The sequence below is a fragment of the Poromitra crassiceps genome (genome assembly GCF_964638095.1).
Source record: "Poromitra crassiceps genome assembly, chromosome: 10".
Classification (NCBI taxonomy): Eukaryota; Metazoa; Chordata; class Actinopteri; order Beryciformes; family Melamphaidae; genus Poromitra; species Poromitra crassiceps.
Genome location: NC_139631.1, coordinates 10,628,574 through 10,641,073, shown reverse-complemented (window position 1 = coordinate 10,641,073; position 12,500 = coordinate 10,628,574). Strand labels below are relative to the sequence as shown.

The 12,500-nt window shown below is 47.0% G+C and overlaps 1 protein-coding gene across 1 annotated transcript in view; it reads right to left on the bottom strand.

The window, feature by feature from the left end:
* Positions 1-2,738, bottom strand: part of LOC310783877 (netrin receptor UNC5C-like) — a 386,712-nt gene extending 383,974 nt beyond the window's left edge. Inside the window, exon 1 of the mRNA XM_083644778.1 lies at positions 2,604-2,738. Within this exon, the coding sequence (XP_083500904.1) occupies positions 2,604-2,727 (124 nt within the window). The 5' untranslated portion in view covers positions 2,728-2,738. The remainder of the gene's footprint in view (positions 1-2,603) is intronic.
* Between the last annotated feature and the right edge of the window lie 9,762 nt (positions 2,739-12,500).

Below are 12,500 nucleotides of genomic sequence, written 5' to 3'. Positions count from 1 at the left end.
GGCCAAAATGCTTGAGGGTGGAGCCTATGCACTCCAGGATCTGAACTAACACTCTTCTCTCATTGAACCCATGTTGTTTAGGGAAATTAATTGATACACAAATCTGGAAAAAGATAATGTAATCAGATCAGATTTGTAAATCATCTTCATCCCTCATTAGTTCAATACTATCATTGTCATCCTCACCAGTGACAAGTTCATCACCACAACCACTCATCCATGAACCTATCAAACAATGTTATCCAACACGCAGTGTAGTGACATTGTTTCATGACTGGAGGCAACAACCCACCATTCACGGCCCCGGACGCACAGCACAAAGCTTTGCTATGATTAAATGAAACCCTCTATCATTTTAACTGTCTAAATAAGGCTTACGTTTCCCAAATCAAAAGCCTAAATGTACGTAAAGAATTGCAGTTATTTTCCAAATGGCGTATCCCCCGTCATTCCAATGAAAAGCCAACATACTGGTGCCAAAAGCGGCCCAGTGTTTGAGATATGAAGGAGATGGTCTTCCTGAGTGGATGGTGAACTGAATCCAGCCCTAATGCACAGACAGGATCAGCTATGTACACAAAGCTAGGCTCCCCCCCCCCACTGTCAGCTCAATCTGTTTGTGTTTTCCCCCCCGTTCAATAGAACAACTAATGGACTGACTCTATACACACACAAAGAAGCGACTTCACAGACACCAGTCAAGTTGTTTGGAGCAGAGAAATAATAGACACGGAGGGACAAGAGAGGTGAAGGCCCCCATTTAGGAGGGAGAGGAGAGGAGAACTTAGTTAACATGAAGCACAAAGAAAGGAAAAACTAAGAAGTGCAGCTTGAGTCTCTTTGGTGAGAGAGAGTTCTCATTTTGGCCTGAAGACGGGCAGACACGATTAAGAAGGCGCCGCTCCCTAACAGCTTTCCTTTCCGATCGGCAGATCTCTCAGAGTTCAGTTGAGTCGTGCGAGGCGGCTGTGTGCCTAAATTGCAAACTATTGATTGAACAGTGAGGTATTCGAGAACGCTCGTCGTGATGCACGTCGGTGGTGGCTGTTGTGGAAATGTTCCCCAGGCCAATGAGACAAAGGTGGGCGTGGGATCATCCCTCTGCCTTCAAAACAGCCCAAACTTAGTCGGCCAATTGACTGAGGACACATTGTGCGGTGAGCAGTGAGCTCAGCTCTCACGCTTTAGGGAGTTGAGCGTGTGCGTCTCACAAAAAGAGCCATCCAGAGTGTTCATTTGAGAGATTATAGAGAAAGATAGGCATCAAAACTATAAGTCCCAATTGGAATATTGATATCACAGAAGATAAGAGATAGGCAGTCTACTATAATAAGCTGCTATAGGGATTTTTATTAGGGATTTGTTTTCCCGTCAGGGCAGCTTGGTTGGTAAAATAGCTCCTGAATGAAGAAATCAACGTGAACAAGGTACAGGTTTGATCCTAAAATGTACAAAGAGAGTTTGACTTTTGATGTTCCTAATGAACCGTTATCTTACAATAAAATGGAAGAGAGGGAGAGAGAGCGGGAGAGAGAGATGTGTGGTGAGTACTTCATCTCTCTCCAGGATTTCCAGGGCGCTGCTTAATACTGGATTGCAAATTTGACATGGAGCCCTGATAAATAATAATAAAATCTCTAAATTGGCGATGGATGGTAGGCCTATGATTGGCGATAGCTCTAGAACAGACAAGGCTGCAATCACTTTTATGCCCCTTATAATATTCACTTTTAAAACTGGAATATTCCTAAAGTGACTCTGGATTTGTTGTGAAATTCGCATGGCATGCTGGCGGGTTATGAGAGAGAGGCTAATGACTTCAATTTCCCAATCGGACCGACAGCAGCATATAGGCTATCAGTGAGGCATCGTTGTGTGTCTATTCTTGCCAAGTGTTTTGCAACGAGACGTCAGTCGCCTAATCGTTCACTCAGTTCTGCCCTTCACAGTTTTCCCTCTACTTCATCCGTTTTGGATAGCCTACGCAGTTGATTTGACACAGTGTGTGGCCATACACTGCATGGTCACACAAACAGTAAATCCACCCATTTATAAATCAAACACAGATTTATAAATGTAATAGCCTATAATCCCTTCCTCAGCGAGCGACCGTTTTGTGTCATTTGTTTTTATCTTTAATGTTACCACTAATATCCCTAGTGAGATTACATAGGCCTACATGGTAATTTTCTCCAATAACTTTCCCACAAACAAGCCTTATGATATTTCTACTGGCAAGTCGATATACCTCTCTCTAACATGTAACCGACCAGGATGGTAGTTGCGTAAAAGGGAATCGCGGACACGACTTCTGCCGTCTTTTCTTGCTCGAAGTGTTTACAGATCACAGATTTAGCCTGCGCAGTTTCACCTTTTTGACTTGCCACTTAGCCTAATCACCATCCACTCAACACAGCCCAGTTAACACGGACATGACCGAAACGTGGTGGTGGCAAAGTAGCCTACAGCCTGCTGCAGCAGTGCTTCCACCACCTCGTCGCCCAGGCAAATTAAATCACATATTGGGGGTGACGACGGCAGAGGTTCGGGGTTTTTAAGCCACATCATAGCGGTTAAAAAAAAGCGTGCGTTCTGGTCCTTACCTTGGGCGCCTCCTGGGTTAGTGAGCAGCAGCAGGAGAAGCAGGATCCCCGGCGCGGCGCACATCCTCGCCAAGCTGCAACAAGCCCCGTGTCCTATTCCACTTCTCTGGCCACTTTTCCCCATTACAGCCGATGATGCGTAAATCACACACACACGCATGCACACAAACACAAACACACACACGCAAAACTCCTCGGTCCTCGCTTGGGGGAAACGAGAACCCCCCTCCTCCACGCAGCCTACTACTACCACACCGTCTCTGGGTTAATCACAGAAGTCCAAACGATAGGTGGACAGCCTCTGGTCCCGATGTCTAGTCCGTTTGCGCAGGTTAAGATGTGAGAACAGAGCGAGCGAGAGAGAGAGAGAGCGATAGAGAGATAAGAAAGAGAGAGGTGGTGGGAATAACCTCGTCCACGGGTCCCTTCACTCTTGTCAGCGCTGCTGCTGCTGCCGACCGCGCTGCGCTCTCCTGTTCTCTCGGTGCGCACCAGCTCCTTCTCCACTCTCCGTTTACGCAGAGAGAAATGCCACCGCCCTCTGGCTACCGTACCAGTGGAAGGAAGACTCTCTCTCTCTCTCACACTCTCTCTCTTTCTGCAGAAATGTTTAATTAAAAAACACAATCATAGAGAGGGAAATATTGCTGTTCCTTTGTTTGAATAGCCTAACCCATCATCTCAGTCTTCATGTGTTAATAAATGTTGGGTGATATCTATGGTTTAAGGTGAATTGAGTATGTGCGCACCCCCCCCCCCCCCCCCCCCTCTCTCTCTCTCTCTCTCTCTCACTCACTCTCAAAAGTTATTCAAACGTGAAATCACTAAGCCAAAAATATCCCTATATTACTATAGGGACTTATGGCTTGGGGTGTTCAATGTTGGGGTAGTGAACACTGAACAGTCAACAGTGAATATCGTACTTTTTTAATTGGATTTTTAAATCTCATTATGTTATTACTGCTATATTAGCTAGCCTATATGAATTCCCGTTGTAGTATAGCCTATTTCTTGATTCTAAACCTGCAGCCTATAGATTATCTATCTATCTATCTATCTATCTATCTATCTATCTATCTATCTATCTATCTGTCTGTCTGTCTACTATCTAGGCCTATCTCTATCTAGCCTCGCGTGCACGTGCGTGCGCGCGCCCAACCCCTACCACGCCTGTGAAAAACAAACGGGGAAACCGTCTCTCTCCGCCGAGGTCTACCGACTGATGTCTGCCCCCTGACGGCCAAGTCCATGACCCGGGCCGGGAGAGGAGGAATGACTGACCGGGGGTGAAGTGTGTGTGGAGGAGGGTGAATCCAGCTCAACTCAGCCTGCAACTTTTTGTTTGCAAAAGAGTTTCACCTCCTTTTAGGTTGACATAAATTAAGTGGCATCAGGATGGAATTTAGGAAAATAAATAAATAAATAAATAAATAAATGTAATTTTGCTATAAAAAATAGTCTATGAAAATTGTGTTTTCATAAATAGTTTGGTCATATTTCAGAGGGTGAATGCCTGATAGAACGCTTGTTTTCCCAGCAAACATAAAATTAACATGAGATTGTTCACACAAACAAGGGAATGTCCTTAGCTAGCTATGCCACCTGCACCCTGCCATGAAGTGAGGTCAGGGGCTCTTTGTTGGGTCCTAGGCTGACTGTCCCCATGTGAGGAACCATCTAGTTATTACAAAGAAGAACCAATTGAGACATTGTGATCATGACCTAATGGTTATAAGTAGAATTATCACGCGCTTTGTGGGCCTATTTCTAGCTTTGCGTACTCATTTCTAGGTCGCGTGCTCGTTTCTAGCAACCGCCGAACAAGTGTGGGTCAATTATACACTGCCTTATTATAGTAGTGACATGTGCCCACCTCCTCGACTAGACACCTCATTTTCTCTTATTGCACAAATGCTCTATAGGCAGCATACAATTGTTGACTCAAGAATACAAACATTCACATGCTAGTTGAACAAACTATAGGCCTCATATCATGTTTGCAGACGGGCAGGTTTGTGTGATCCATGTATGTATGTAGGTAGGTGTGTTTGCATCACACAAACGCACTTCTACTGAACATAACTCTTGGCAGTGTTGCTGCACAATCATTTGAGCAGCGCAGCCTGGATCATTGTAAATGGCAATAGTAAAATATGCCTGGTGCCATTTGTCACCACAGCAGCCCCACAGCTCAGTGACTACCAGTGAAGTAGTTGCTACCCGCAGGGACCTGTAAAACCTTTTTATTCTGCCACTTTATTGGGAATGGGAAAGCAATAAGTTACACTAGAAGAAACATATGGCACACTTGGATATGGATCAGCACTTATACAGTCAATGGCGGTGAGGTTTTCACAGTTCCATGTGGCAGTACAACACAAGTAGCCTACAGTATGTATATGTTATACTGCAAAGGACTTAAGTGATGTACCAAATGCATGAGTTGAACATAATACTGTAGTTTGGAGGCCTGCTCATTCAATGACAACGTCTTTTCATTCAATTACATGGGTCCCACCACCATGCATACATGCATGTAAGGTGAGACAATGCTTAGTTTGAAGTCATCACCACCATCAACACCTCCACCACCCCTCTTTTCCCTCTTTAAATTAATCTGAATCGCTTTTCGGCCTGTAGCATTTCATATTTCTCATTTTTATAATCGTATCAGCTTTGCAGTAGGCTACATGACATTTTCAAGCAATTAATAAATGCTGTTGGCATGCTGGACAAGTGGACTGCAGAAGTTACTCCTAAGTCTACGTTTAAGAGTCCTATTATCACAATGAGAAATGAGCACGCTTCACTCGCTTATTTATAGGATGGATATTATGGAGACGACGTGCCATGGGCGCACTTTTTTTTGGGTGTGATTAAACTCATGCCGAAAGTTGACACTACACTCTGTCGGGTCCCCAGCAGCGCCCCCTTTAAGTTTGAAGTCGATCAGACAAACAGTTCTCGAGATACGTGAAAGCCATGTTCTGATTGGTCGAATTGCACAAAATTATGCACTTTGTCAGGTGCTCAACAGCGCACTCCCCAGGTTTGAAGTCAGTCGAATAAACGGGTCTAGAGATAAACCGCTTTTTGTGCTGCCAGTAGGTGGCACTAGTAGGTGGTGTGTCCGAAATTCGACACCGCACTCCGCCAGGTTCCCGGCAGCGCACTCTCCAAGGTTGAAGTCCATTGGATGAACGGTTCTTGAGATAAACCACTTTTTGTGTTGCCAGTAGGTGGCGCTATGATGATGCGCATATCCAAAATTGGGCACTGCACTCTGTCGGGTTCCCAGCAGCACACTCCCCAAGTTTGAAGTCGGTCGGATGAACGGGTCTCGAGATAAACAGATTTTTGTGCTGCCAGTAGATGGGACTAGTAGGCGGTGTGTCCGAAATACGACAGCAAGCTCCATCGGGTTCCCGACAGCGCACTTGCCAAGGTTGAAGTCGATCGGATGAACGGTTCTCGATATAAACCGTTGATTGTGTTGCCAGCAGGTGGCGCTATGACTATGCACATATCTGGAATTGGGCACCACCCTCCGTTGGGTTCCCGGCAGTGCACTCCCCAAGTTTGAAGTCGATCAGATGAACGGTTCTCGAGATAAACCGTTTTTATGTGTTGCCAGCAGGTGGCGCTATGACTATGAACGTGTCCGAAATTGGGCACCTCCTCCGTCGGGTCCCCAAGTCCCCACTCCCAAAGTTTGAAGTCTAACGGATGAACGGGTCTCAAGATAACCCGGTTTTTATGCTGCCAGTAGGTGGCACTAGTAGGTGGTGTGTCACTGCACTCCGTCGTGTTCCTGGCAGCGCACTCCCCACGGTTTAAGTCGATCGGATGAACGGTTTTCGAGATAAACCGCATTTTGTTTTGCCAGTAGGTGGTGCTATGAGTATGCACATATCCGAAATTGGGCACCTCGCTCCGTCAGGTTCCCGGCAGTGCACTTCCCAAGTTTGAAGTCAATCGGATGAACGGTTCTCGAGATAAACTTATTTTTGTGTTGCCAGTAGGTGGCGCTTGCACTCCGTCAGGTCCTCATAAGTGCACTCCCCAAGTTTGAAGGTGATTGGAGCAATGGTGTGCGAATATTGGCAATTTAAAATCTAAAACATTGCTGTAGTGCCGTTTTTTTTCTGCGCCAGTTTCATGCCAGACCCCTTAGAAGTGGTGTTTCGTCAAACTTTGGAGGTGATCGGAGTAAGGGCTAATGTACACCACCTCCAGAACAGATGCAGTGCTCCGGTACGGCTGTGAACAGACCCACACTCATGTAATCTGTCAGACGTATACGCGATCCGACAAAAATAGAACAGGTGCGTAATTTTTCCGTACCGTATGTATCGCCCATCAATTAACATGGGCGAGAATCGATCCGGCAGTTTTGCCGGATCCGTAATGCAGCTGTAACGCATCTGGTGTACATTGCCTGTAACGGTGTACCTTGCAAATCCAAAGAGAGTTCCCCATTCATTTTCTACATAGACATGTCAAAAAATCCTTATATAACGAGTTTTAAGGCTGGAACCAAGCCACCCAGTGACCTACTGAATCATGAGAGTGACCATAAAATATTTCACTTGGAGCAAAAACAAAAAACATACAAGCGTGAAAAAAATCAAATTAAAACTCGTTATATAATAAGGATTTTTCGAAATGTCTATGGAGAAAATGAATGGCGAACTCTCTTCCGCGGCAGGAGACGTCATGTGACTGTTCAGCTCTATTCCTGTTTGATTTTCGCAGTTCTAAGGTCACATCCTACTCCTCCAAACTCCCCAAAAGCTCAGGCCAGCAGTTATTTCAAATGTTCAATGTGGATCTGGTTCCTCCATTTGCTACTCACCCCTCACAGTTTCTACTACTGTGAACAGCAATGCATGCAGCATAACACCTCCACTAAAGTTGAAAGAATAAAGATAGTGGTGCACTGGTGCATACATGTATGTGTGTGTGTGTGTGTGTGTGTGTGTGTGTGTGTGTGTGTGTATGTGTGTGTGTGTGTGTGTGTGTGTGTGTGTGCATGTGTGCACGTGCGTGGGGCGTGCTTGTCTGTGTGCGCACACGCGCATGTGTGTTATCCTGTTATCCTGTCTCCAGGGCCCACCAGCTCTACTTTTAACTAAACTCCCCAATGACTTTCTCTCTTTTTCCTTTGAATATGAGAATCATCAAAAACAATCCAACATCACTTTAATCACATTTAGCATCATTCTAGAGATAGATATATCTCAGAAGTTGAACATCTTTTCCCATTGGTTGCCTACCGCTATACCTGTTCCACAGCATATCATGTGAGGTGGAGAGACAGTGTAAAATCTGCATTATTGATAATACAGTTGAGAGGGTGAAAGAAAGGTAATTACATAATACACAGTCGTAATTTCAGAGCTATATCAATGGAAATATAATATTAATTGTGTTATGTTATATTAACAGCTTACTGTTTGTAATACATTACAATGCAGCATTACTAGATGGCGATGGATCAGTTTGGCACATTATTGTGTCGGGTTATAATGCTTAGGATTTTTAATCATTTTGAGGTTCCCCTACATTGCTTCAGGGTTGCGTTGATTCAGCCACTAATTCACTTCAAAATGGATGCAGAATTACAGTATCTAATCTTGGCCTGAGATGCAGAATTTCCACAGGCAGGTTTGGGACATTAGGTGCATCACAGCCAAGGCTATTAGCAGCCTAATTTGTCAAAGAAGACAGCCAGCACATTTATTGTGGGCTTAGTGGCTAACCTTTCATGTCACACCGAGGTAGTGTGGTGGACCTAAATGCTGGACGCCCAAGGCAGGCAGACAGGATTTCAGGATGATGCAGGCGAGCACTGGAGGGCGTGATGCAGGTGAGCACTGGAGGGTGTGATGCAGGCGAGCACTGGAGGGCGTGATGCAGGTGAGCACTGGAGGGCGTGATGCAGGTGAGCACTGGAGGGCGTGATGCAGGTGAGCACTGGAGGGCGTGATGCAGGTGAGCACTGGAGGGCGTGATGCAGGTGAGCACTGGAGGGCGTGATGCAGGTGAGCACTAGAGGGCGTGATGCAGGTGAGCACTGGAGGGTGTGATGCAGGTGAGCACTGGAGGGCGTGATGCAGGTGAGCACTGGAGGGCGTGATGCAGGTGAGCACTGGAGGGCGTGATGCAGGTGAGCACTGGAGGGCGTGATGCAGGTGAGCACTAGAGGGCGTGATGCAGGTGAGCACTGGAGGGCGTGATGCAGGTGAGCACTGGAGGGCGTGATGCAGGTGAGCACTGGAGGGAGTGATGCAGGTGAGCACTAGAGGGCGTGATGCAGGTGAGCACTGGAGGGCGTGATGCAGGTGAGCACTGGAGGGCGTGATGCAGGTGAGCACTGGAGGGCGTGATGCAGGTGAGCACTAGAGGGAGTGATGCAGGTGAGCACTGGAGGGAGTGATGCAGGTGAGCACTGGAGGGAGTGATGCAGGCGAGCACTGGAGGGTGTGATGCAGGCGAGCACTGGAGGGCGTGATGCAGGCGAGCACTGGAGGGCGTGATGCAGGTGAGCACTGGAGGGAGTGATGCAGGCGAGCACTGGAGGGAGTGATGCAGGTGAGCACTGGAGGGTGTGATGCAGGCGGGCACTGGAGGGCGTGATGCAGGCGAGCACTGGAGGGCATGATGCAGGCGAGCACTGGAGGGCGTGATGCAGGCGGGCACTGGAGGGCGTGATGCATGTGAGCACTGGAGGGAGTGATGCAGGTGAGCACTGGAGGGTGTGATGCAGGCAGGCACTGGAGAGCGTGATGCAGGCGAGCACTAGAGGGCGTGATGCTGGTCAGCACTAGAGGGAGTGATGCAGGTGAGCACTGGAGGGCGTGATGCAGGTGAGCACTGGAGGGCGTGATGCAGGTGAGCACTGGAGGGAGTGATGCAGGTGAGCACTAGAGGGCGTGATGCAGGTGAGCACTGGAGGGCGTGATGCAGGTGAGCACTAGAGGGCGTGATGCAGGTGAGCACTGGAGGGCGTGATGCAGGTGAGCACTGGAGGGAGTGATACAGGTGAGCACTGGAGGGAGTGATACAGGTGAGCACTGGAGGGAGTGATGCAGGTGAGCACTAGAGGGCGTGATGCAGGTGAGCACTGGAGGGAGTGATGCAGGTGAGCACTGGAGGGCGTGATACAGGTGAGCACTGGAGGGCGTGATGCAGGTGAGCACTGGAGGGAGTGATGCAGGTGAGCACTGGAGGGCGTGATGCAGGCGAGCACTGGAGGGAGTGATGCAGGTGAGCACTGGAGGGCGTGATGCAGGCGAGCACTGGAGGGCGTGATGCTGGGCGATGGCAGGCATGGCCGGAGGAGCCAGAGAAAGCGGGGGCAGCTGTACAACAGGGACAGTAGATGGCCACAGCCCAGGAATGGAGAGCCTACCGGGTGCTGAGGCTCAGGGAGACCTGGCAGGGGGTTAGCAGAGACGGCCAACTGCTGAAGGTCTGGACCCCACTCATGGAAGGAAAAGGGCTGAAACCCCCAGAGCTTTCTTCCCCTAGTGGAACACAAGAGGGTAGGCAGAGAATGTCCTGCTGGCGGCTATCCTGCTGGTGTCGCTCGGGCTGGAAGCTAGGCTGCTGTGGCTTGGATAGTAGGTAGTAGGGGTGTCAAAAATAATTGATTATAAGATGCATCGCGATGCGGACGTGCACGATTCTGCATCGATTCACAAATGTCAAAAATCGATTACCGTAAATTTCGGACTATAAGCCGCGGCTTTTTCCCCGTTTTTTGGCCCTGCGGCTTATATAACGGTGCGGCTTATCTATGGATTTTATCAGCTAACGGCCGCTCGGGGACCTCCAAAATCTATGGATGTTGGTATGAGGCAGAACGAGAGCAAGACAGACATTACGAGAGCGAGACCCTGATTGGATGATGTTGCAAAAAATGTGCCTCGCGACCTGATTGGAGCACTGTGCCACTACGCTCTCTCAGCCACTACAGTAAAACACCCTCCCTCCTCCCTCGCTCCGGGGGGAAAATGGCAGCGATTGAGCCTGAAAGACAGTCTGAATGAAATTGAATGTAACATTCCCAATTCTATGTATTACATTCTAAAAAACTAACGGCAACATTTTGGAAGGCTAAGCCACACAACTAGCTCGTTGTAATCTAACATCATGCTTCAAAAGATGGAGAACTGGCTGTGTTACGACGATGGCGGCGAGAAGAAGAAGGAAAGAAGGAAATCGAGCAGCAGCACGTAACCTTGGCATCAGGGTGTTGACACAGAGAGCAGACGGCCGAGGTGTGTCCACCGTTCAGATCCGACTGAAGGCCAAAACAGTCGCCACCGAAATGAAAATTGAACATTTTAGAGGTGGACCATCCTGGTGTTTCAGATTTATGAGACGAAAGGGACTGTCCGTCAGGGCGCGGACGACTGTGTGTCAGCAACTCCCTCCCGACTACCAGGAGAAAATTACAAACTTCGGCGAATTCACACAAAGAAAGATCAAGGAATATTCCATCGGACCGGAGCAGATCATAAATATGGATGAAGTGCCTTTGATGTTCGACCTGCCTCTCACTAGGACTGTTAACAAGAAAGGTGAATCGTCCATCACGTTGAGAACCACAGGTCACGAGAGAACGAATTTCACTTGTGTTCTTGGCTGCACAGCATCTGGAGTAAAGCTCCCGCCGATGGTGATTTTTAAGCGTCTCACAATGCCAAAAGAAAAGATCCCCAGCGGGATATGCTTGTTTTGTTGAAATGTTAATAAATGGGAGCTTCCCCAAACAGCCATCTCTTTCCCGACAATCCCCTCTGTGCACGAACCCTTACATATGGTAATTAAACATCAAAACACCCGCTTATAGTCCGGTGCGGCTTATATATGTAACAAACAGGCAATTTTGCTGCTGCGGCTTATACTCAGGTGCGCCTTATAGTGCGGAAATTACGGTATTTTTTTTTTTTTAATCAAATAAAGTATAATGGAAGTACATGCAGTTGTTTATTTTAATTATGGATCATAATACAATGCAATTCCAAATGCACTTTTATTTTAATAGTAGCCACACAGTGAGAAAAAAGAAAGTGAGAAAAAATAAATCAAAGTGATGCATCGATTTAAGATGCATCGAGATGCATCGATAATCGTAATCGAATCGAATCGTAGCCCTCTGAATCGTAATCAAATCGAATCGTGAGGCCAGTGAAGATTCACAGCCCTAGTAGGTAGGCTGCTGAGGCTTGGCTAGGTCACTAAAGCTTAATTTATACTTATTAGAAAGTGTCGCTTAGCACATGGTCGCAGACGAAAAAGAAAGTGTCGCTCATGGTGTTGCATTTATACTTCAGTGAACGTCAGTCTTTTAACGTCAGTCTGTAGTCATTCTTCTCTTAACGTCAGTCTGTAGTCATTCTTCTCTTAACGTCAGTCTGTAGTCATTCGTCTCTTAACGTCAGTCTGTAGTCATTCTTCTCTTAAAGTCAGTCTGTAGTCATTCTTCTCTTAACGTTAGTCTGTAGTCATTCTTCTCTTAACATCAGTCTCTAGTCATTCTTCTCTTAACGTCAGTCTGTAGTCATTCTTCTCTTAACGTCAGTCTGTAGTCATTCTTCTCTTAAAGTCAGTCTGTAGTCATTCTTCTCTTAACGTTAGTCTGTAGTCATTCTTCTCTTAACATTAGTCTGTAGTCATTCTTCTCTTAACATCAGTCTGTAGTCATTCTTCTCTTAACATCAGTCTGTAGTCATTCTTCTCTTAACATCAGTCTGTAGTCATTCTTCTCTTAACGTCAGTCTGTAGTCATTCTTCTCTTAACATCAGTCTGTAGTCATTCTTCTCTTAACGTCAGTCTGTAGTCATTCTTCTCTTAACGTTAGTCTGAGTAGTCATTCTTCTCTTAAC